Here is a 23,338-nt window from a genome sequence, read left to right as displayed (position 1 = left end):
TAAGGCAGAGAAAGGGACTTTTTGACCCTAAACGATAGAAAAACGCAAAAAGATATCGGATCGCCATTGTTGATTTCCTGTCCTAGCATGTTCAGCTCAGACCAGCAACGAAAAGCCTTGAATCCCTGGCATATTGCAAAAGGCAATCTGCTAGGAACTCCCACCTTCGGGTACGGACAGGGTATGCCCTGCCGCGAAAACTATCCCCCCGTGTGACCGTGCGTGCCGCCGTGCAGAGCGCGAGTTCAGGTACGGATGGATATCTGCAGGACGCCGTCCATTTCGAGAGTCTCGAAGCTCGCTCCATCGAGAGCTATGAGCTGTGTTGAACCTCATCGCAGCAAGCCAGTATCTCCCCCTCTTGGCTGCGAATGATTGATACAGTGAATCTGATGTGATGAATTGGAATGCGACGCTGCTACCTTTTGGCGTGCCGCATTGCCGTTGGACTAAATCTTTTCTCCCTAGCTTCGCGGCTTCGCCTCGAAAGGACGCTACGCGCCGTGCAATTCTCGCCCCCGGCATCATATTCCCACGAAGGAATTGCCTACGGCAGATACTGGCCGATCATTGCATCACAAATGTCTGCCGCCAATATCCTATTTCCTCCCCCTTTCAGGCTTCTGCAGGCAGCAACCGCTAGTAGGTACCAGTACCAAGGTCCACCTCTCTACCTAGTCACGACTCACGACTCTCAGCTTCTGCCCGTATCAGGGGGGCAATGGGGCGAACGACTACCTCGAGTGTAGCCACTTGAGCCACCATCTTGTCTCGGCGGCTCGGCTGGAGGCCGCTGACGGGTAGGTACCTTGCGCTAGAGGTCTTGTCGTGGCACACCTGGATAGACTAGAGCCATCGTTCTGTGGTTCTCAACATCATTCACAGCTCTCCGGGGCGAGCGTGGGTGCATGGGAAGCTGCTGGGCATGCTGGGCGACGTGAATGGAGCAGGGATGTTCATGTACCTGACAAGGGTAGAGAGGAAGGATGCAAGTGACGGCCGACTTCCTCGTCAATCTTTAATAAAAGGCATGCGCTCCTCTCCTCCACGACCGCTCTTGAATCCAACTGCAAGTGTATCCTGTCTCTCCAACTTTCCCAAGCAGCCAATCCTTTAAGACAACATCACGGCAACCTACAGTCCTTACACCCTAAGACTCTCGCTTCCCTCGAAGACAACACTCCAAACACCTTCCAAAATGCAGTCCAAGCTCCTCCTCGCTGCCGCCGCCGCCACCGGCGCAATGGCATTCGAGATGTCCGGCACCCTCCCCCGTGTCCTCCGCCGCGCCGGCAACGACGCCCTTGAGGCCCGCGACGAGACCGCCTGCGCTTCCGTCTGGATGGCACACTCCACCATCGTCGACGACTTCCCCACCGAGCCCACCGCCCTCGCCACGGAGACCAACCTCGACATCCCCCAGATCACTGACCCCTGCGTTTTCCCCTCCATCACGGGCCAGGCCGGCCAGATCATCACCTCCTACTCCTCCGCCCTCCAGTCCTGGCAGGACGCCCACATCACCGAGATCCGTGACATCTACTCCGCCTGCAGCGACGTCCCGGAGGTCGCGTCCGCCCTGGACGCCTACGGCAGCGCGATCTGCTCTACCGCCCTCGCCGTCCTCACCAGCGGTGATGCTACTGCCACTGCTACTGCCACCGGCTCCGGCTCCGCTGCGACCGCCACGGGCACGGCTTCCGGCTCGGCTTCCGGCTCGGCTTCCGCCTCTGCTACCGCCTCTCGCTCCGGCTCTTCTGCCTCTGCTTCTGGTGCTTCTGCTTCCGGTAGCGCTGCTTCTACCACTGCTGCCGCCGCCGCTGCTGCTCCCCGCGAGACTGGACTCTTTGTCGCTGCTGCCGCCGCTGCTGCCGGCATCGTTGGCGCCATTGTTCTGTAAATGGGTTCTTCACTCAAGCAACGCCCAAAAGTCCTCTCGAGTGTCATTGAGGGCCACCTGAGATTAGAGAGATGGTTTGGCGGGGAAGAACCAAGTGTTGGAAAAGCCCTGGGAAATAATTGCCTATGCGGCGGCCTCCTGAATCATTCACCATTCTCGGTTTCAACTGTATAATTAATCACTGGGAGTACCTATACCCAATTAGTTAATTCAACAAAAGTCCTTTCACATGCAATAAGTTGTTCATCTGTGATGTTTGCTACATGCCGATCCCGGCTCAAGTGTAGTACCTGGCCCGTCATTGACTGACAGGATTGTATTCGGCCGTGCTGAAATCCAACGCGAGGCATACAGACATGGACTGGGGGAACCGAGGACCTTGACACAGAGTTCAATCAAAACTATGCATAATGGAACCAACCGGTGAACAGACCCAACACGACCCGCACAGCAAGAGGGTTTCCTGCTCTTGACACAACGCCAACAGGAGAAAGACGAAGCACGGTCTCCTACCTTAGGGTTCTGCAAGGAAGGTTTCTTTCCAATCTTTTGTGTAATATTCGATCTGATGAATTTCTGGTTGAGGGAAATTCTTCACAAAATCTTTCAAACTTTGACATGTAGTAGCCATGTACTCAAATTCTCCTGTTCCTTTGTTCATAGCCAACGAACTGAAGTCTCTCAGCGATCTTGGTATCAAGGCACAACTTCGCCATGCCCAAGACCAGCGCTTCTGAGTCTTCCCCGGCGGCGGGAAGGCTTGCGTTGTTCGACGTCGATCACACATCACTCGCTGGAAGATGCTCCTGCGCTTATTTGATCGTTGCTTCGCCTACCATCATGCTTTGCCGGATGACTGACTTCACCCCCCTCAAGATGCCCCCCGGTGAGCTGGGGGTCCGTCCGACTTTACCGACTATCGATGCAAAATCTCCTAATCAGAAGAGCCCCGACGAAGCCATTACTCCATCCAAAGCGAGGGTGCCATCATGAACATAGGGATGCATGAAGCCTCCTGGCGTGTTGCCTAGCATGTCCCTTAACCCAGATACACTTGATTTTGAAATTAGCTCGTTGGGTTCGCATTTTAGTCTCATCAAGGGCAATAAGAGCCCAGTCTGCAACATTAAAATAGTTGAATCCTTTTTGTCTTTGGGCTGTGAGGGCTCAGGAGTGAGATACTCAGCCAATCCGTCGTGATTCCTTTGACAATCATCGCTCATATTTGTTCAGCGTGCTTCTAGCGGAGAGCGCACTCGCTTGTAAGGCGTTCAGACGATGCTGCTGAGTCTCGAGATCCATGCTGTCCTTAAGTTTTCATTTGCTAATCATAACCTCCAAGAAAGTTGGATCATCTTCTAGAGTATGCTTACTCGTATCGAAAGTCTTGTTCCCTGCCTGTAGATTTGGACGCGCTTAGATGCGGGCGTTCGTGCAGTCAATGGTGTTGGACTCGTCTAGATACTCGTGTCGCCATGTCATTATATGCATGAATAGCTTCGAATTCTGAGTTGTTAAAAGCCGCCGAAGGACCTTGGAACAACCGCACATTACTTCACTTTCCCTGCCGAGGAATCCCTGAAAAAACAACCTATACACGCCCAACCAGCTTATGACTCCACCATCCGACTCATTAAACCACTGGCACCAAAGATGACCGGCCTGTCGATCTCGTTCAAGATAGTGACGACGGGGGTGCCTTCGATGAAAAGACCAGCTTCGCAAGAACGAAGGAGGAACTCACTCGTTACTGGGAACACCATGCCAGCCGCGAGGGCGAAGAAGCTGAGGCCTCACCGAGTACGTGACTGGTCTTTACCCACCAAGCTTGTTGGAGGGATTGTCCCTGTTACAGAAAACGTGAACGTGCCTCATCCCATAAACGCACTTTCAAGGTCCAGACCGAGTGAAATGTAATGCCAAGCAAGAGGGAAACCGTATGTATCAATGATATGTGTAGCGATATAACATCTCATAATGCAGCGCGGAGAAACTGAGCAAGTTGTTGCCATTTTGAATTTGGTATCTTGGTACACTTTAACTACCTTGGAGAAGCTTAACCGCTGCTCCCAAAAACCGGTACCTCCATCGCCCCTTTTGACGGAAACGCCGAAGCTCAAAGTCGAATGCAAGTCACACACTGTGCGTAGATTCCATAGGTACACCCGAATCAACCGAATCATCTGAACCGTCCGAATCATCCTACGCCCGGCCAACCCAGCCAGCATTGATGAAGAAGTCGAATATGCGGCCGCCCTTCTGCGTGTCTAGCCTGCATATCTCCTTGGCCTGTTTCTTTTTGAGGGTGCCATTGCTCTTCAAGGCCTCCTTGAGAATCTGCTCCTTGATCATTAGGTAAGGCTTGGGCTGCAACCGTACCACTTCGCAGAGCTTCGCTTCCTCCGGCGTGAGGAGATGCAAGTCTGGCGCGCCGTCTTGCGTAAGCTGGATCGGGGTAACACCGGGTAGCGGCGCGGCCATGTATTTCTGCCGTGTAACAGGGCCAGACGGGCCCGTACCGTTGGCGACAATGACGGTACCATTGGCGGCTGCTCCGTTGACAGCGCCATTGGTCTGAGGTTTGCTCTCTTCCTTGGGAGGAATGGTACCATTAGTACCATCGGGAGCTGGCGCGGACCGGATTGGCAATTCGGGGGCCACGAGCAAGGCGGCGCCGCTTGGGGGATCTGGTACAGCAGCAGCCTTAGACCGCTGTGCCGAGGCCAAGCGGTCTCTATCCATGGATCCCATAGGCACTGCCTTTTGCGCTCGTTGTGACTTTTCTGTCTCGTACTTTTCTCCGCTGCGTAAATCTCCGATCCGCACGCCTCGCCATTCTTGCAGCTGCGAGATAGCTTGCCGCAAGTTCAACTCGTCAATGAGACCCTGGCACAAACTTTCAAAGTCATCGTGGTTCATCATCCGAGCGAAAGGTTTGGCCTTGTTCAATAGGTCCCTCTCTTCCTTGCTCCTCTTCTTCTCGACCTTAGTGTTTTCGCGGTATTCCAGCAGGTTGTGCTCAAACACAACCTTTTTCCTGTCCACACGCTGCGTGAGACGACAGTTGTAGATGTCCATCACTGTCAATTTAAGCTCCATCTCGGGCTCCAACTCGCCTGTCCTAGGGTTGAGACCATCGCCCGGATCAAACTGCATGAGCTGTACAGCTTCTTCGGCTTCGTTTGCGTATTCCGTCTCAAACTCCAAGCGGCCTGGCATGTATCCTTGAATCTCGTGACATGACGGTACGGAGGCTGTGGGCTTCGTCTTGGGCTGCAGCGTAGGTGCGTTCTTGGCGGCTTCCTTCCGCTCCTCTATCCTTCGCTTCTTCTTCGCTTGGAAGTCTTCCCGAGAAATTTCGTTCGCAAGGTCCATGTCATGTGGACTACATCGTTTCGGCAACGGGAAACGAGGAGATTCGACGTAGGCTTTGTAGTAATGATCTCGCACCTCATCCTTGTGACGGAAGCCGCCAATGTGGTCGGCAATGTCGGCCCATGATCCCAAGCCATAGATTTCTGCTCCTTCTAGTAGCAGCAGTTCTTCGTCGGCACCCCAATCTCGGTCGAAGATTGGGAAAGAATTTTGTTCGATGACACGGTATGGATGTGATTCGGGTTTATGGTTCGAACTGGACTTTCCCTGGGAGAAGCATTGGACGCAAAGATCGTAGTCGTTGCAGGCAGGGTGTGCGCATCTGATTCGGACCTGCAGTTACAACAGATGTTTGTTAGCGCGATGCGCAAGGTGTGGAGGGCGGGACATTTGGGTATGCGCCGGGGCGCCGACGCGGGGCACATCGTCATCAAAAGTAACAAAGTCAACAAAACACATACCGTCGAGGTGATGTCTACAGAGCAAATATCGCAATGATATTTGACACCGCCCTCGCCACCCCTTGTGACGGTCTTCTTTCTGATAACGCCCATTTCGTCCAGGGCTGCGGTGGGGACGTGGAGGCCAGCCCCTGGTCAGGCTGATCCGACGACGGGAGAGTTATTGTGATGCAGTAGAAGGCATATGATGGGACTACGGGAAGCGATAAGTGATGCGATGTGACTAGCACGTGGTTCTCGATGTAGATGTGAGGTTTGACGATGATATCGATGGATTCCGGATGACGAGACGCGCGCGTGTTGACGAGGATTGATTTCCAAGGTGAGCCGTCGAAACACAGCCAGGCTCCAATCGAATTGAATCCGGGGATCGATGGCGGAACCTGGAGCGATGGTTCTCCCGAAGTCTATCCGGCGCTCGGGCTTCTGACTTGTGACCTATGTCACTTCAGCCGCACAAGCCACAGTCACCACAAGCAATCACCCGATAATGTCTTACATAATACACTCTGGAATCAAGCCACGATGCCCCAGTGCTGTTTTCGGGCTGGACGGCTCCGTCATCCCCGCCATTTGGTTCGGTCGACGGACCAATGCCCGGACTGTCTCTTGACATGCACACCACTTTTTGGCATGTACCGCAGTACGAAGTACAGTAGCTCTTTCCACAATGCTAGCTTCTCTTCGACCAACTCTCACTCGTGGTATGAGATGGGTTCCAGCATATTCATTCGACATGTAATAACAAAGCCTTGAGGGGAAGAATTGCCCTTCTGGCTCACCAAAGTCTTCCGTTTCCCGATGCAATGTCCCACAATGACGTCTCTGCCGAGGCAGGTTCGAGCTTTCCGCCGCTTTCCCGCCGCTGCTTACTGCGGATAAGATGGCACCGATGGGCGCACGACAATGGTGCGCTTTGCGATGGTGGGGTTCGCGGGGCAGTCTTCGCGGTCCCCTCCTTTTCTCCAACAAACCCGACAGGCATGGGCGCGAAACCTCTCGAGGCAGGGATACGACCGTCACTTTTGATGAGCTGTTTTGTGGCAGCTCTACACCTACTTATTAATACCTAGCCTGACTGTCACTCGGCAGGTCGCGGCCGAGGGCTGGATTTTTCTCTCGTCCGTACTTAGTTAGTCTGAACAACAACAAGATTGTTTAAATAAACTCAAGGCTTTTTTTCTTGGCCCTTTTACTTCCTGCTCTCGGTCTCGCGGCAGTACTCACTCAGATTTGTTACTTGTTGTCGCAAAGCTTCCCCGCCTTCATTTACACGTTCCACAGCGTGGAGACGCAAACCATCACCATGCCTGAGAAGATCCTCGACGACATCTCCCATAGACGGTACAACCCGTTGAAGGGTACATGGCTGCTGGTATCTCCTCACCGGACCAAGCGTCCCTGGCAGTAAGATTGCGCCAAACCTGACTTGCAATGCGACATGCGCTGAGGTGGACAGAGGCCAGCAGGAGGGACCGTCTACGACGACGCTTCCTGAATACGACCCAAAGGTATGTTCTCATCGAGTCGCATAGGGTAAACAAGCATGAGCTGACTAGACAAAGTGCTACCTCTGCCCTCGAAACCCCAGGGCGGCTGGTGACTCCAACCCCGACTACAAGAACACCTTCGTCTTCGTCAACGACTACAGCGCCGTCAAAGAGGAGCAGGCTGAGTACCACCCAGAGCCAGAAAGCGATGGTATGCAACATACACCCATTCCCAAGCTTCAAGCGAACCGAACCCTGACATTGCAACTCGAGCAGACCTCGCCTCGTCCCTGTTGCGCGCGGAAGCGGCCACGGGCAAGTGCTACGTGCTCACCTTCTCCGAGAAGCACCACGTCACGCTCGCCGACATGACGACGGCAGAGATCGCCCCCGTCATCGACGTCTGGACGCAAATCTACGCCTCCCATCTCTCCCCCTCTAACCCGCTGTCCAAGGTCGCCGCCGCCCTCGAGCTGCCCCCCGCGACGCCCGCGAGCACCGTGCCCCAACCCAAGCACCACCTGCGCTACATGCAAATATTCGAGAACAAGGGCGCCGCCATGGGCTGCTCGAACCCGCACCCGCATTGCCAGGTCTGGACAACGTCCACCATGCCTGAGGAGCCTGGTACCGAGCTGGTGCAGATGAGCAAGTACCGTGATCAGCACGCTGGAAGGCACCTGTTGGCGGACTACGTCAAGGTCGAGATTGAGAAGAAGGAGCGCACAGTGTTTGAGAATGAGCACTTCCTTGTCGTTGTTCCCTGGTGGGGTGTCTGGCCTTTTGAGGTCTTGATTCTTCCCAAGAGACATGTTCGCGCGCTGGTCGACCTGTCCGCTGAAGAGAGGTTGCAGTTTGCCGAGGCCATCCAGGAGGTTGCAAGGAGATACGACAACCTCTTTGAGACGCACTTCCCTTACAGTAAGTTGAGCTTGTGTAAGGCAATGGCGAACTGATCACTGACAACTCGATAGGCTCTGGCATTCACCAAGCACCTCTCGACGCCACCGAGGAGGAGGCCGAGAACAGCTACCTCCACATGCACTTCTACCCCCCTCTGCTTCGCTCAGCCACCGTCCGCAAGTTCCTTGTCGGGTACGAGCTGATGGCTGAGCCTCAACGTGATATCACACCGGAGCAGGCCGCCGCCCGACTTAGAGGCACCGGCGGTGAGCTGTACCGCAAGACCATTCAGTGAACCAGAAAAAAGACCATACATGAATAGTACCATCTTCGTAATTACAATATTTTTAAGCTTTATCTATTCTCGTCACTTCGTGCTTTAACTGAAGAGATTCTGAAGTCCCATTTCTGCGCCGAAGCTGAGATCACAGGATGCCTTCATGTGGTTCAAGTTATCGTCCAATGATCGAATCTCTAGCGGCTTCCGCAGGCTAGTTTTCAACAGTATCAACCCTCTATGGGCTAGTAACGTAAAAGTCGCGCACCAATGGCATCCAAATCAAGGCAGTGGTGGCCAGGGTGAAGGGGAAGTATTGCGGCAGACCGAACGTCATGCTCTTGAAGATGAACAACTCGCTGGCAAAGTGGCCCAACGCAACAACGTAGGTCCAGATGGCCAGGTCGTACATGTGGGCGTGGTGCAGATGATACGCGGCATACAGACGGACGATGCTCGTGAGGAACGTCCAGGTGCCGAAGCAGCGCGCAGCGAGAGGTGTCGCCTGATCCACAACGTCCGTCGCGCCGGCGGGAGCGGGGATGTACTTGTTTACCGAGTCCTCCGGGTTGAACTTGTCGGACTTGGGAGCGAGCTTCGTGTTGCGAACGTATTTACCGTCGTAGAGGCGGCGTGAGTAGTGGAGAGTCAGGAGGTTCTGCGCCGAGTTTCCGATGGAGATGAGAGAGAGCTGAGAGAGTATTGCTGGTTAGTGACATGCTTCTGGCGGGGGTTCAGTTCGTTCTTGAAAATCTCACCAGGAGCATGTAGTAGGGTAGAATACCCTTTGCTGGGGGGAGCAGATCCGTGAGAGACACCATTATTGCTGGATTGAAGGCCCGTGAAGCTCAATTGGCGCTGAGTGGTATGAACTAAGAAAGGAAGAAAGTCGAGTCGCAAAGGAAAAGAGTGGACAATCACGCCGGCATCTCCTTAGCTCAGCGTCGAGTTGCCCCAAGCTTCTGGTCCTTCGTATTCGGATTGAACCCAAAAGGGCAAAAAAAGAAAAAAAGAAAAAAAAAAAGATGGAGAGAATGATATGTGGCTGTAGCTATCGCGTTGTGGCTTGGCCTTGGCTTATCAAAGCTGGCCAAAGCTCTCCGGCAGATTGGTGTGGGTTCAACAATTGAGGGAGGTGCCGAGGAGTGGCTGATGCGATTTTGGAAGTGCATTTTCCACCATTTGCCCATCCCAACATTTTGTCTGTGCTGCTGTGCGAATTCCACGGAGGATCTGGACAGCTTCTTCCCCTCCATTCAGCAAACAGCAAACTCTCGACTTCACTCCGCGAGACCAGTGAAGACTCATCACAATGGGCGGAATCGGTGATCAACTGGCCTATGTGCCGCAGCCTGTCCAGCTTTTGCTGGCTGGTATTGGTGCTCTCTTTCTTACCTCCAAGGCCCTGAGCTATGTCAAGTTCGTCCTTGGTGTCTTCCTGCTTAGTGGCACCAGTGTATGTGCTCCCGAACATCCCGCCCACCTATCATTGATGTCCAAACACTGACAACGAAGTCGCACAGCTTCGCAAGTATGGCAAGCCTGGCACCTGGGCCGTCGTGACCGGTGCATCAGACGGTCTCGGCAAGGAGTTCGCCCATCAGCTCGCCAGCAAGGGCTTCAACCTCGTCCTCGTCTCCCGAACTCAGTCCAAGCTCGAGACCCTCGCCCACGAGCTCGAGGCCAAGTTCGATGGCAAGATTCAGGTCAAGATCCTCGCCATGGACTTCTCCCGCGACGACAACAACGACTACGATAGACTCGCCCAGCTCGTCAACGGCCTCGACGTCGGTGTCCTCATCAACAACGTCGGCCAGAGCCACAGCATCCCCGTTCCCTTCCTCGAGACCGCCCGCAGCGAGCTCCAGAACATTGTCGCCATCAACTGCCTCGGCACCTTGAAGACCACCCAGGTCGTTGCTCCCATCATGCAGCAGCGCAAGCGCGGTCTCATCCTCACCATGGGTTCCTTTGCTGGCTGGATGCCTACCCCTTACTTGGCCACCTACTCTGGCAGCAAAGCCTTCCTGCAGCACTGGAGCAGTTCTCTCGCGGCTGAGCTGAAGCCCCAGGGTATCGACGTCGAGCTCGTTCTCAGCTACCTCATCACCACCGCGATGAGCAAGGTCCGCCGCTCAAGCGCCATGATCCCGACACCCAAGAACTTTGTCCGTGCCACTCTCAGCAAGATTGGCTCTGGCAGCTACCAGAACTTCGCCTACACCTACACTCCTTGGTGGACGCACGCTCTTATGTTGTGGGCTGTGGAAAGCACCATTGGTGCCGCCCACCACCTGGCCCTTTGGTTCAACCTGAAGATGCACGTTGACATTCGCAACCGTGCTCTCAGGAAGGCGGCTCGCGAGGCCAAGAAGCAGTAAATGGAGCAGAAAGTGTCATCTGTTGTGGTTGATGAACCGCGCAGTGTAATACGCTATTGCTTTCAAGGCTGGCCGGAATGCTGTTTCGATATGCTGGCGAAACGAAGCGCCTGAACAAGCTTCGTTGTGATCTCTTGTGAGATATGAAGCATGGATGAAAAAAGAACATGTGGATGAGAGGTGGATGGCAGTGCCTTGGGCTCAGGGTGTAGGGGCCATTTGCATGAGTTACGTAGGGATCACGGCCCGGGAAAAGTCAGGGGTTCAAATGGAATAGAATAAAAAAGCGAGTACTTAATATGAAATAAAGAAGACCCATTCAAGAAGAAGGAGATTTAGATCAACCAAAGTAAGGTACCTGAGTTTAGTACTTCAAGCTCGCAGCTACTGCATGCGCAAGCTTTGAGTGGTGCAAACGTCAGGGTCAGCCTTGTGTCCCAATTCGGCTTAGCGCGGCTCCAGGCGCGAAAATTCCAAGCGTCTGGCGGCCCCAGCCTCTTGAGCTCCTCCAGAAATTGTTTACTGCTGCGTTTTACTGCCTTCGCTCGAATTACCTTCACCTTTCCACACCGAGCCATCAAAGCTCTAATTCTTTCCATTCCCTTTGTCCGGCACGAGCTGCGCAACGCTCCGCATCGCATACCCCTAGAAGAATATTTCTCACTTCTCGAATCCTCCAATTGACAGGATCACACCTGCCATCACCTGTTGATGATTCGGTAGCGCGACGTCAAACCGCCTTCGCTGGCCGCCAGTTTGCGACGCGTTTGCCCGCCTTTCACTGTCCCGATCGATCGAACTACTCGACGACAACATGTCCTACCCCCAGATGACGCCGATGCGGCCGGTGCCAGGCGCCTTCCTCAACACGCCCGCAGCCTCCAGATTCGCCAACGACAACGAGCCGGTTAGACGACGACTCTTTGCGGAGGGCGAAGCACCTTCAAGCAACAACAGTGGCGCGCTGGTGGCAGGATCAAATTTGGCACCCGCTACGATTGCATCAACCAGCACAAGTGGAGGATTGGTGTCGACCTCATCTGCTCCGGCTCCTCAGCAAAACATCCCGCCCGTCACGAGAGCAGCACAAGCGGTCAACCAATTCCTCCAGTCCGACGAGAACTACCCCGAGCTCGATTCCTACTGCAGGCGTAAGTCCACTGCTCTTGCCTTTATCTAACCTTTCATGCGACGGCTACTGACGTCCACATAGCAGGAGCATCGTCAGACTATGACTTCAACACGCTCGACTCGCCCTGGGCGCCCTTCCACAAGACCCAGATGTACCCGATCCCGAACCAGGTTTTCAGCCACTACAATACCGGCCAGCTCCAGACGTTGATGGGCTTGTTCGCCGAGATCAACCATGCCTGGGTGGTCATCGACAATTCGCTATTCCTATGGGACTACACCCATCCGGATCCCGAACTTATTGGCTTCGAGGACCAACCGCACACGATTCACGCCGTCGCTCTCGTTGCACCCAAGCCTGGCATTTTTGTCAACACCATTACGCACATTCTAGTCGTTGCGACATCGTCCGAGATGATTCTCCTCGGTCTTTCTGCCGAGACCACGCCATCGGGGACCAAGACCGTTTCACTTTATAGCACCAAGCTTAACCTCCCTCTCCGAGGCACCGATGTCAGAGTTATCGCTGGCACTGCAGACGGCCGCATTTTCTTTGGAGGCAGCAACGACACCGATATCCACGAGCTTTACTACCAACAGGAGGAGAAATGGTTCTCCAACAGATGCGGCAAGATTAACCACACCAACCCGGGCTGGTCTTCAGTCGTCACTCTCCAGAGCGGATTCTGGGCGCAAAAGTCTCCGGAAGGTCTTCAGAGCATTGTTATTGACGATTCCCGGAAGCTCGTCTACACACTTTCGACTAGATCCACCATTCGCACATACCACATGGACGGGCCTAACAAGCTCACCAAGGTTATCGAAAAGGAGCGCAACGCCTGTCTACGCGACATCACCCACATGATTACCCAGTCCCCTCTCCTCAACGACCGAACTGCCTTTGTTGCCATCAGCGCCATTCCATCAAGAGAGGCGTCGAAGTTGCACCTCATGGCTCTTACCAACACCGGCTGCCGTCTATTCCTTAGCGCCACGAGCTCTGCCTCGTACATGATTGGTGGCGTTTCCTCGAATACGCCCCCTCAGAGCATGCAGGTCCAGTTCATCAAGTTCCCTCCGTCGGACAAACCTGGACGATCCGGCACTAACAGCGCTGGTGACGCGGTTATCGATCTTGGCTCAAGGGCCCTAGAGTTGAGTAGGCTTGGAGCTCGATTTGCGCCAGGATACTTTTTGGATTTCGTCGTTAAGGACAACGATCCGAACATCGATCTTCTCTTCGTTTCTGCTCCCGAGACTGGCCGAATCAAGGCTAACTCATCTTCCGCTGCGCTCAAATACTATGAGCACGGAAACTGGATCGATATTGGAAGCAGAGCCGAAGATGTCGGTTTGGTGACCAAGCCGTTCGCCGCAGCAAACCAGCCCGTTGGCTTTGGAAACGAGCTTGCGGTTCAGTTCGACCAGCCGGCCACCGAGTTTGCCGTGCTGACCAATACTGGTGTTCACATCATCCGCCGGCGCCGGTTGGTAGATACTTTCGCTGCCGCCATTCGTGGTGCAGTGGGAGACGAGGGTCTGGAGCTCGAGACCCGAAAGTTCATTTCTCGGTATGGCCGCGTGGAAACCATCTCCTGCGCTCTTGCTGTAGCTTGCGGTCATGGTGGTGATGCTAGGCCAGGCGCGACGCGTGCGATCGATCAGGCCACAGAAGACCGCGCCAGGACCGTATTTGTCGACTACGGTGGCCAGCCCTCTATCACGGAGGCCGACGGTACCCCTCTCAACACAACCTCCGTTCGCCTGTCCCCTAGGCACGATGCTCTCAGTGTCTATCTCACCCGCCTTATCCGCACATTATGGAAGAACCACGTGGTCGCTCTTGCTGCTAGCCCTACCGGCGGCGTTGCGATTCAATCCATGGTACCCATCGCAAAGCTTCACTCCACTCAGGAGCAGCTGGAGCGTCTCCGCAGATTCCTTGATGCAAACAAGAGCTTCATTCAGGGCCTGTCGGGTCCTTCCGACCTGCAAAGAGTGGCCAGCAAGCAAGAGGAGGTGGCCCTCCAGGCAGAGCACCAAGCTCTGCATGCCCTTCAGAAACTGATGGAGAGCATCTCCGAGGGCATCTCGTTCGTCTTGATGCTCTTCGATGAGCGTGTCAGTGACATCTTTACGAGACTTGATGCGACAGCGCAGCAAGGACTGAAAAGTCTCACGTACGAGAGCCTGTTCTCACAGTCTTCAGGCAAGGATCTTGCCAAGCTGTTGGTCAAGTCTATCGTCAATCGCAACATTGAGAGCGGTTCCAACGTCGAGACTGTCGCGGATGCTCTTCGGAGACGATGCGGCAGTTTCTGCAGCCCCGATGATGTTGTCATCTTCAAGGCTCAGGAGCAGCTGAAGAGAGCGTCTGAGCAGCCGTCCAACAGCAACCAGTCTCGTGCGCTTCTACATGAGAGTTTGAGGCTCTTTGAGCGCGTAGCTAGTGCTCTTTCCTTTGCCAACCTACACAACGCCGTCTCTCAGTACATCGACCTGAAGTACTACGCCGGTGCAATCCAGCTCTGCCTCACTGTTGCCCGTGAGAAGGATAGAGGCAACACCGCTCTGTCATGGGTCCATGATGGCAAGCCCGCTAACGACCCTCGGGCTAACGCCTTCTCAGAGCGCAGGAAATGCTACGAACTCATTCACGAGGCCCTTCAACACCTAGATGCCGCGTCAAGCAGGGAGCCAGAGACGATTGACGGTAGACTGACTTTGATGGGCACAAAGCGCCTTGAGGCCTACAGTGTAGTGAACGACTCCGACGACGAGGTCTTCCACTTCGACCTTTACGAGTGGTACATCGAGCAGGGATGGACTGATAGAATTCTTGCTATCGAGTCACCACACGTCATCACATACCTCCAGAGTCTGGCGAGGAGCAATGTGAACCATGCCGACCTTCTCTGCAGGTTCTACACGCAACGCGAGCGATATTTTGAGGCTGCTCAGGTCCAAAATGATCTTGCCCAATCAGACTTTGCCATTGGTATCAAGGACAGAATCATCCTTCTCAGCAAGGCCAAGGCGAATGCCAGCGTTGCTACGGCAGGTGTTGGCAGGCAACAACAGCAGGTCCTAGCTCACGAAGTCAGTGAGCTTCTCGACATTGCCAACATCCAGGATGACTTGTTGGAGAGGCTTAAGGCCGATAGTCGCGTTGACCCTGATCGCAAGGCGCAAATCGAGGAAGCGTTGGATGGCCAGGTAATAAGCTTGTCAGACGTGAGTATCCCAGTGACATGATCAGCTTTTCAGTGAGACTAATCTTTAACAGCTGTTCAACCAATATGCCGATCAGGCGAATTACTATGATCTTTGCCTCCTCATCTACCACAGCGCCGATTACCGCAACCCCAGCACAATCTCCCAAACATGGGTCAGCCTCATCGAGCAGATCCACGAGGAGGCTGTAGAGCGAATGGAGGAAGCTGGTCCCGGCATCCCTGTTCTGCCCTCACCTTACGAATCTGTGTCGGTCAAGGTGCAGAACATCGCCCACCGTACTTCTCTGGATAGCTTCATCTTCCCGGTGCCCGTCCTGCTTCCCGAGATCTGTCGGTATGCCGTTGAATACCATCAAGATGCTGAGATCGGTGCGGACCCCACCTGGCCTGTGCAGCTCTTCCTTAGCCTCGGTGTATCCAATGACATGGTCACTCGCGTTCTCGAGAGCGTTTTTGATACCCAAGACTATGGCTTCAGTGGTAACAACCGCAACCGCATCATTGAGCTCATTGTTTTCTCTGTTGATGTTTGGCAACGCGAGGTCAAGCGTCGTGGTGCTGCCTCGATGAAGGGCGATGGTGCCCTTGGTGCGTGGGTTAAGGACCTGCTCAGCAGATGCGAGGCATCACTCCCCCCTGCTGGCCACGGGTCGAACCCGGGTGGCATGGACTTGTCAGAAGTGCGGAGACGTCTGCGGACGGTGAAGAGAGATGTTGATGGCCTCGTTGAGAGAGGTCCCTCTGGAAGCTTGCGCTTCCTGTAATGTCTGGAACTTTATTGGCGTGATGGGGGCGGCGGATGGGAGTTTTCTCAAAAGGTCGTGTGGAGAGAAGAAACACAAAACTAGACAAAGACTGAACTACGGACTTGGGCTCTCACAGTGAGCCACGGAAAGTGTACAAAGAAGATGCGAAAAGAAACCTTGTATTTGACGCGGACGGGGTTTTGGGCCGGGGCGCGGCTGGTTAGGCGGTGTAGGCTTAGGCTTAGGCTTTGGATGTCTAGTTGGTGTTATTATATGAACACTTTTTCCAGCACTTGAGAGGCCGGACGTCGACTATGGCTTAGCTATGATACTGTGATTTGAGGAAATGACTATGAGAAATTCGGGTGGAAGGGGGAGGAGGCTTGGTGGTAAGATGGAGCAACGTGGTCCGCATATGGGTGTCGCCCGCCCTCACGTTGATCCGCCTTAGAGCTGAATGAGCAATGATCCAACGCGCACATTTCATCGTCGAGCTCTTGGTCGTCAACTCAAGTCGCGATGATTGAGCCAGATTGAGCGAGATTGAGCTTGCCGGCGACTTATCGGAAACTTCCCCGGCCTGATTCCCACCACACCATGTAAGATCATGCTGACTGATATTTCCAAGATTTCAGCCTATATCAGCAGGCAGCCTTCCTTTCAGTCTGGACGACTAGAGGTCAACCAAACCGTTCAGCTTTCTATTACTCCTACATGCCTTAGTCATTCGGAGCATTTATACATCCTCTGACTTTCTGAGACTTGCCCGGCTACTTCAGACAACAGCGCAACAATGACGACCACCACCGCTCCCCATTCCGCAGGCCCCGTGGCACCCATCTTCCGCTCCATGGACAAGACCATCGGCGCGCACTGGGAAGAGACCATGATTGAGATGAGCCGGACGATGATGGTGCCCCTCAACGCGCGGCTCATGAAGCAGATGGGGTTGGGCCAGCACACGACGGAGCCCATTGCCTTTCTCGACAGCGCGTGCGGGGCTGGTCCTGCTACGCAGGAGCTTTACAAGGCTGTGTCTAGAGAGGTGCTGGAGAAGAGTGATGTTCTCTGTGCGGATGGGTCGCCTATGATGGTTGGCTTGGTGGAGAGGAGGATTCGGGAAGAGGGGTGGGTTGGGGCGAGGGCGAGGGTTTTGGATGCCATTGTGAGTTTCGATTGCTCTTTTCCATACCTTACCATCTACCATATCTTGCTCTGTGGTTTTTGGCTGGTGCTGATGCGTTGCGCTCTTGGGACAGGACTCCGGACTGGCTGAGAATTCGTTGACGCACGTCGTCATTGGTCTCGGTCTGCATCTTATCCCCCGTCCAGACAAGACCATCAAAGACGTCGTGAGGATCCTCAAACCCGGCGGGGTCTTCGGCTGTATCACGCCGCACGTCGATCACATAGGCTGGGTCGCGGACGTGAGGTCAGCATTCGCATCCTTCCCCTTTGACGCGCCGTTCGAGGAGAAGAACCGGGCGCAGGTCCACGATGTTGGGCGGTGGTATGATGAGGCTTGGGTCAGTGGCTATCTACAGGACAACGGGTTCAAGGACGTCGAGACGTGTTTGGAGAGCGGGACGGTGAAGGTGAGGGATGCGCGGCACTGGTTGGATGTGTTTGGGCCTGTTGTTGCGTTGATTGTGAACACGGAGTGGAGCGAGGAGTTGAGGGGAGAGCATGGGCTGGAGGAGGTGAAGGGGTTGATTAAGGAGCATTTGGAGGGAAAGTATGGGGGGAAGGGGTGGGATGTTGGGTTCGCTTGTATTGTTGCTTCTGGGACTGTTGTGAAGTAAGGTAGGGACGAGGTTATCCGGAGGAGGATGAGACTCTTCAGGATTTGTTGGATTGGGAAGCTGGAGGGTCGTAGGCAAGATGTTGCCAGAACGGAATTGAGAGACAATTTTGAGTACAAAACGGGCATGCAAAGCTAACCTGGTCACTTGTAGGTAGCCGTGTCTCTGGGTGGTTTATATTTAGTATGGATCTTTATCCTTTAATAGGATATATTACTACTTAAGCTAGGTCTATATTTTCTAAACTAACTAATCCCTTTTTTTTAATTTTTTTTAAAATTATAACTAATAAATCGAGTTTATTACTTCTTATTCTTATATTAATAGTATTAATATATTAAAATACTCGAAGTATTTCATTTATTTTATATTTAATTACTCTACTTTATTTTAAACTAAAATATTTTTAAAAATATCCTAAATATTAATAATTTATTTTAAAAAATATATTCGATTTATAAAATAGGGCTGAAGCTTATAATTAAAATAATTATTTTTATTTATTATAAAACTTATTTATTAATTATAAAAGTTAACTTAATTAGTTAAAATTAAGGTTTTTAGTAAAAACTATTATTATTAATTAATTATAAATAAAATAATAAAATTAATACTTTAGTATAAAGTATATTTAAAAATAAAATTTTAATATTTAAATATTATTTATAATAAGTAATTATAAGTTATATAAAAATTAGGGGTTAATAAGTTATTATTTATTAAATACGTATTTAAATATTATTATTATTAATTTTAATAATTAGAAAATTATTATTTATTAAAATTAATAAAAAGCTAGAGTTTATAATTTCTAGGTTATTATTATAAATAGGTAAAAGAGAGTGATTTATGGGGTTCGAAGACTATAGGGTTGCCTAAATACCTTTTAAGGGCGGGGTACTACTTACTTTTGTAGGTAGTCGTGTCTTAGACGGAGCCATGATAAAAACAGTTCCGGATGCGCGGGGTGCCTCTCAACCAACATTGTGGCGTTTGTTTGTGCGGCTGATGTGTCTTATTTGATCCCATACCTCACTTAATTTCTCTCATGTGCTGAAAACAAAGTTATTTGCTAGATATTATGGCTTGGCTAGCCCTACAGACTCACGTTACTATTCGTCGATACACGATCATGGTGAATTTGCCTGTCGCACACTCGTGATGTGCGGTAGCCGCATCTGGCCCGAGCCGCACCTGAGGGAGAAATAGTGGAACAATAGGCATGGGCCAGAGTGACTGCTAAGATGCCATACTAGAACGACATGACTAGTGTAGACCTCACGAGTAGAGACATGAACATTGAGAAGTACTTACGTTGTCTCTTTGAACCATACCCAATGTCCATGATGTGAGACCTGGGCGGATTCGAGGCCAACGGCTCGAAGCCGTGAAAGTTGGCGATGCCTCTTTTGGAACAAGCCGCCCGCTGCTCACGAGGTGAGTCGGAATTCACCAAGACATCCCCCTTGGCAAGAGTCTTTGGCGCCGAAAACGACTCAGAGAAGCAGAAGTATAAAAGTCCTAATACTCCTCGAGCGCTATGTGTTCTCCTTGATTGCTTTAGGCTGTCCCCTTCATTAGTTAAAACGCAAGATCGTCAGGGTCCATCGACATTCTTCATGATGCTGTCACTTGCGCGTTTTGTCGGCGTACTTGCCCTTCTCGCTCCCTTTGCGCAGACGGCGCCGACTAAAGAAGTTCTTGCAGAAACTCAGGGGAACTGCAGCAGGGTTCAAGTAGCCATTCTCGGTGCTGGCCTCGCAGGAATTACGGCTGCCCAAACACTGGTAAATGCGTCCATCACAGATTTTGTCATCGTAGAGTACAATAATCGGATTGGTGGACGCGTTTACAATCGACCCTTTGGAAAGAAACCAGGTACAAATGAGTCCTATTTTGTAGAGCTTGGTGCGAACTGGTACGTAGCTCCTAAATATCTCTGATGTTGTTTCTGGACAGCCTATTTACAATTCAAACAGGGTTCAAGGAACGGAAAGTGAAACAGAGGAAAATCCGATTTTGACTCTGGTTAACAAGTACAACCTGACAAATACGCTTTCCGACTTCGATAACGTCACAGTCTTCAATGAGACTGGCCAATTGCCGCCCGGAGAATGGACAGACAAGTTCGAGAAGTTGGACAAGTTATTCGAGGATGTCACGACACAGTATGAGTTTGACGCTGGCGAAATCATTCTGAAAAATCAGCAAGACCGCAGTGCCCGTGCCGGTCTCGCAATTGCAGGCTGGAAGCCGGGCAGTGATCCGCTAGCACAAGCTATCGAATGGTCTGCCATAGACTTCGAATATGCCAATCCACCGGAGAAGACATCCCAACAGTACTCCGTAGTCAACACCAACACATCATTCCAGCGCTGGGCTGATAAGAACAATCTGGTACACGATGGTCGGGGGTTCGCCACTTTCTTCAGGGAAGAAGCGAAGCTTTTCCTGAACGAGACCACCCAGCTGAGGCTTGGGACGATCGTCCAGAACATTACCTACTCTGACGACAGTGTCACAGTACATAACCAGGACGGCACTTGCATCGTCGCCGACTACGCCATCTGCACTTTTTCACTGGGTGTCTTGCAGAAGGAGGTGGTCAACTTCTCGCCGAAGCTGCCGCCCTGGAAACGAACGGCCATTCAGTCGATGACCATGGGTACCTACACGAAGATCTTCATGCAATTCAAGCCAGAAGACGTGTTCTGGGACAAGAGTACTCAATTTTTCCTCTACGCAGATCCGGTACAGCGAGGCTACTATCCCTACTTTCAGTCACTGGATCACAAAGACTTCGTGGATGGCTCTGGTATCATCTTTGTCACCGTCGTTGACCAGCAATCTTACGCCGTGGAGGCTCAGGACTTCGACACTACGAAGAAACAAATCATGGACGTTCTGAAGGACATGTTCCAAAAGGAGATTCCTGATCCCATTGACTTCTACCACCATAATTGGACCCGCGAGCCATGGGCATACGGGTCATACTCAAACTGGCCCCCGGCCCTGACGTTGGAGATGCATCAAAACATCCGTGCCAACCTCGGCAACTTGTGGTTTGCTGGGGAAGCCACCCATCCGCAATATTTTGGGTTCTTGCAGGGTGCATATTACGAGGGCAAGAACGCGGGTGAGGCTGTTGTTGGGTGCATACAGAACAAGGATGACTGTGTCAACCTGAGATCGGTGGCGTACGATGTGTTGAATGGAACGACCAGTACTGATAAGTACACAAAGGTCAATGGATGGAGCACCAAGACTTTCGTGAAAGAACTTGGCATAAACATCAAGAGCTGAGAGAATCGTATGCGAAGGTCTTTTAGTTGGAGAATGCAGACACGCAAGGCTTTTTTAGACCCAACGTCATTACATTGAAAGTACCCTGCCAGGCTTCATTGGTCCGTGAAAAACCCCCTTGATTCTGACACACAGGGAGGCGTCCAATCGCAGTTGCAGTGTGTTTAAAAAGACCTCACAGGCCCAGGCGTACTAGTATGTCTGGCCACCCAGCCTGATTTCGACCTTTCGGTCGCGAGCCCTGCTAGACCCCGGCCTGGCCCAATATATAAACCAAGAACAAACGAGCTTGATCGAAGTTGACACGCAGTTCATACCTCAGCAACAAATTGTGTCATCAACTCCGACTACACTAAAAACTTTTGTCTCCTTGCAACATCGCGCCCTCAATTGAGGTGCTCGATCCACCGCCAACATGGACCACGGCCAAGAACTCACATACATACGACCAGCAGACACTGTGCTGTACAGCAGCGCGAATCATGAACTGAACCTTCTTCTCATCGGCGGTGCTGTGAGAGACTGTACAGAAACACTCACCTCACCGGGTCCGACGTGGTTGTTGAATCAGCAAGTCCCGATGCGAACTTCCCTGATACAATCTCAAGTCGCGCCATTTTCACATTCGTTCCACCAATCTGGAGAACGTCCCTACAAAATCAGGCCCGAGAATGCGAGCGACTGGGAAGCCCAGAAGGTGACTCTTCATAAGCTGTATATGGAAGACAACTTGCCTCTGAAGGATACCATGGAGATCATGTCAAAAGGTTATTCCTTTTCAGCCACGTAAGACACCCATACCTAGATCATTTCACTTACTCATTTGCAACAACATACTTCGAACTATTTAACAAATGGACTAACGCAAAAGAAACGAAGCGAGAGAATGTACAAGAGACAGTTCTTGAAATGGGACTGGAGAAAATACAACAACAAAAGGGGTGAACGAGGTCACTTCGATGGCAAATCCGGCCAATATCGGGGGAGAAACCCTACTTGCAGGAGACCGCGTCGACAACAGCTTGGTGACTGGCAGACGAATGGGAGCGCTGCTTTAGCAGCTACTTCCACCAGCCCATTCTCCCAGTCCCTTAGATTGGTCACCGAGAGGGCTATGCCTAGATCAATGCTCCATGGCAGTGAGACCGACAGGTGGACCGAGGTTTTATATGCCAGCCTTTACGATCTAATTCGCGGAAGTGCGCGGCAAAGCCCTACTTGGCGAAACGCATCAAAACTAACGCTTATTTACGCACCAGGAAGTGTTGATGTTCTCCTACAATTTCGTTTGGCAATGGATCAGCTTGGATTGGGCCACATGAAGTACGCCGGTGTTGCCCTCCGTCAGGCATTTCGTGATCTCGACGCACTAGCCGAGGAAGATCCATGCACTGTCTTCCAAGTCCTGATCTTAGAAATACCGACGCTTCTCTGTCAATTAGCGAGGGACCGAGAGACTCAACTATAACTGCACTATATCTGGCAGCTTTTCAGCATCAAAATTGAGGGGCAACCGATCGTTCGAATCGCGAAAAACTTGTTTCGCATCGGCACGAGAGACAGAAACAAGCTTTGGGACTGTTTGAAGCAGATTGCTAAGATCAACGCTGATCTTTTTGTGGAATTACGAGGTACGGTAGACGTGAGCGCTCTGTTAGCAAGATACTTGTTTGCGCAACAAGAGACTAGTGAAGACGATCCGGATTTAATCGAAGTTCTGGACGGCCACGCCGCCTTAGCGGAACTCGCGAGGAAAACTTATGGAAAAGATTCCTTCACTGCGAATGCCCTAGACTTTTGGTATTTGGCAACATCACTCAGCGTGTGGGCTCGAAGACACGACTTTGTAAGGCTCAGTGTTACTTTTCTTACGAAGCTCAAATTGAACCGTTCGTCCTCTTGGGGCGATTGGGAAGGCCGGAATCTCTGGATATTTTATTCGGTAAACCTGATGGCCGCAATGCTTAGGAGAGGTACAATTTGCCATAACATGTAGGGGATGGTGGGAATTTCGGATTGTCTAGTTTATAGAAAACAGAAGGGTTTTTGGCTCGAGAGAATAAAGGCCGAGGCAGTGAGTTGGCGGATAAAGATGGCGGATAAAGATGGCGGGCAGTTTACCTGACTTTTGTCAGACATTGGCAGGACAATACACTGTCCAAGTGCATCTGCCTCACTCTACTAGTTGCTCGGGCCTGCGCGAACTTCCATCCTCCTTCCGCACTCAATGGCTCTACCACGAACTACCTACCTTACAGAGTCAACAAGAAGCACGGTATTGGTAGACAGTGCCCGCATTTTATCCAGATACCCGACACACTGGAAGACCAGGG

At 52.0% G+C, this 23,338-nt stretch overlaps 9 protein-coding genes across 9 annotated transcripts; 7 read left to right on the top strand and 2 right to left on the bottom strand.

Annotated features, from left to right (window-relative positions):
- The first annotated feature begins 897 nt into the window (after window positions 1-897).
- HER10_EVM0011083 (uncharacterized protein) lies at window positions 898-2,133 on the top strand. Its single transcript, XM_035480524.1, has one exon. It carries the CDS (start codon window positions 1,199-1,201, stop codon window positions 1,898-1,900), a length of 702 nt encoding a protein of 233 aa, XP_035331831.1. The 5' UTR covers window positions 898-1,198; the 3' UTR covers window positions 1,901-2,133.
- Window positions 2,134-4,035: 1,902 nt separating this feature from the next.
- On the bottom strand, window positions 4,036-6,073 carry HER10_EVM0001064 (uncharacterized protein). Its single transcript, XM_035470825.1, has 2 exons — window positions 5,737-6,073; window positions 4,036-5,608 (listed from the first exon to the last, which is right to left on the bottom strand). The coding sequence occupies exons 1-2, from the start codon at window positions 5,827-5,829 to the stop codon at window positions 4,103-4,105; spliced, it is 1,599 nt and encodes a 532-aa protein (XP_035331194.1). The 5' UTR covers window positions 5,830-6,073; the 3' UTR covers window positions 4,036-4,102.
- Window positions 6,074-7,042: 969 nt separating this feature from the next.
- HER10_EVM0006515 (galactose-1-phosphate uridylyltransferase) lies at window positions 7,043-8,424 on the top strand (the record flags this gene model as incomplete). The annotated part of the gene is made up of 5 exons (XM_035476098.1): window positions 7,043-7,143; window positions 7,196-7,247; window positions 7,302-7,437; window positions 7,503-8,147; window positions 8,201-8,424. 5 exons carry the CDS (start codon window positions 7,043-7,045, stop codon window positions 8,422-8,424), a joined length of 1,158 nt encoding a protein of 385 aa, XP_035331537.1.
- A 220-nt stretch (window positions 8,425-8,644) lies between these two features.
- Window positions 8,645-9,227, bottom strand: HER10_EVM0011115 (Erg28 like protein; the record flags this gene model as incomplete). Its single annotated transcript, XM_035480553.1, has 2 exons — window positions 8,645-9,097; window positions 9,165-9,227. 2 exons carry the CDS (start codon window positions 9,225-9,227, stop codon window positions 8,645-8,647), a joined length of 516 nt encoding a protein of 171 aa, XP_035331834.1.
- A 376-nt stretch (window positions 9,228-9,603) lies between these two features.
- HER10_EVM0002572 (3-ketoacyl-CoA reductase) lies at window positions 9,604-11,100 on the top strand. Its single transcript, XM_035472278.1, has 2 exons — window positions 9,604-9,862; window positions 9,930-11,100. Exons 1-2 carry the CDS (start codon window positions 9,719-9,721, stop codon window positions 10,785-10,787), a joined length of 1,002 nt encoding a protein of 333 aa, XP_035331286.1. The 5' UTR covers window positions 9,604-9,718; the 3' UTR covers window positions 10,788-11,100.
- A 223-nt stretch (window positions 11,101-11,323) lies between these two features.
- HER10_EVM0012898 (non-repetitive/WGA-negative nucleoporin) lies at window positions 11,324-16,111 on the top strand. The gene is made up of 3 exons (XM_035482277.1): window positions 11,324-11,938; window positions 12,001-15,152; window positions 15,205-16,111. The coding sequence occupies exons 1-3, from the start codon at window positions 11,602-11,604 to the stop codon at window positions 15,916-15,918; spliced, it is 4,203 nt and encodes a 1,400-aa protein (XP_035331957.1). The 5' UTR covers window positions 11,324-11,601; the 3' UTR covers window positions 15,919-16,111.
- Window positions 16,112-16,693: 582 nt separating this feature from the next.
- On the top strand, window positions 16,694-17,702 carry HER10_EVM0003768 (methyltransferase domain-containing protein; the record flags this gene model as incomplete). The annotated part of the gene is made up of 3 exons (XM_035473432.1): window positions 16,694-17,065; window positions 17,160-17,226; window positions 17,314-17,702. 3 exons carry the CDS (start codon window positions 16,694-16,696, stop codon window positions 17,700-17,702), a joined length of 828 nt encoding a protein of 275 aa, XP_035331377.1.
- Window positions 17,703-19,324: 1,622 nt separating this feature from the next.
- HER10_EVM0003604 (N1-acetylpolyamine oxidase) lies at window positions 19,325-21,005 on the top strand (the record flags this gene model as incomplete). Its single annotated transcript, XM_035473274.1, has 2 exons — window positions 19,325-19,620; window positions 19,682-21,005. The coding sequence occupies 2 exons, from the start codon at window positions 19,325-19,327 to the stop codon at window positions 21,003-21,005; spliced, it is 1,620 nt and encodes a 539-aa protein (XP_035331363.1).
- A 415-nt stretch (window positions 21,006-21,420) lies between these two features.
- Window positions 21,421-21,795, top strand: HER10_EVM0002656 (N1-acetylpolyamine oxidase; the record flags this gene model as incomplete). Its single annotated transcript, XM_035472358.1, has 1 exon — window positions 21,421-21,795. The coding sequence occupies one exon, from the start codon at window positions 21,421-21,423 to the stop codon at window positions 21,793-21,795; it is 375 nt and encodes a 124-aa protein (XP_035331294.1).
- Window positions 21,796-23,338: the final 1,543 nt, after the last annotated feature.

This window comes from Colletotrichum scovillei, assembly GCF_011075155.1.
Source record: "Colletotrichum scovillei strain TJNH1 chromosome Unknown Contig00007, whole genome shotgun sequence".
In the NCBI taxonomy this organism is placed as follows: domain Eukaryota; kingdom Fungi; phylum Ascomycota; class Sordariomycetes; order Glomerellales; family Glomerellaceae; genus Colletotrichum; species Colletotrichum scovillei.
This window is presented reverse-complemented; position numbering and strand designations above follow the sequence as displayed.

Coding starts and splice junctions, on each gene's coding strand:
- HER10_EVM0011083 (XM_035480524.1), top strand. CDS start 1,199: ATGCAGTCCAAGCTCCTCCTCGCTGCCGCCGCCGCCACCGGCGCAATG.
- HER10_EVM0001064 (XM_035470825.1), bottom strand. CDS start 5,829: ATGGGCGTTATCAGAAAGAAGACCGTCACAAGGGGTGGCGAGGGCGGT. Junction 5,609..5,736: donor CTGTAGACATCACCTCGACG/GTATGTGTTTTG, acceptor TTGTAACTGCAG/GTCCGAATCAGATGCGCACA.
- HER10_EVM0002572 (XM_035472278.1), top strand. CDS start 9,719: ATGGGCGGAATCGGTGATCAACTGGCCTATGTGCCGCAGCCTGTCCAG. Junction 9,863..9,929: donor TCCTGCTTAGTGGCACCAGT/GTATGTGCTCCC, acceptor GAAGTCGCACAG/CTTCGCAAGTATGGCAAGCC.
- HER10_EVM0012898 (XM_035482277.1), top strand. CDS start 11,602: ATGTCCTACCCCCAGATGACGCCGATGCGGCCGGTGCCAGGCGCCTTC. Junction 11,939..12,000: donor GCTCGATTCCTACTGCAGGC/GTAAGTCCACTG, acceptor ACGTCCACATAG/CAGGAGCATCGTCAGACTAT. Junction 15,153..15,204: donor AGGTAATAAGCTTGTCAGAC/GTGAGTATCCCA, acceptor AATCTTTAACAG/CTGTTCAACCAATATGCCGA.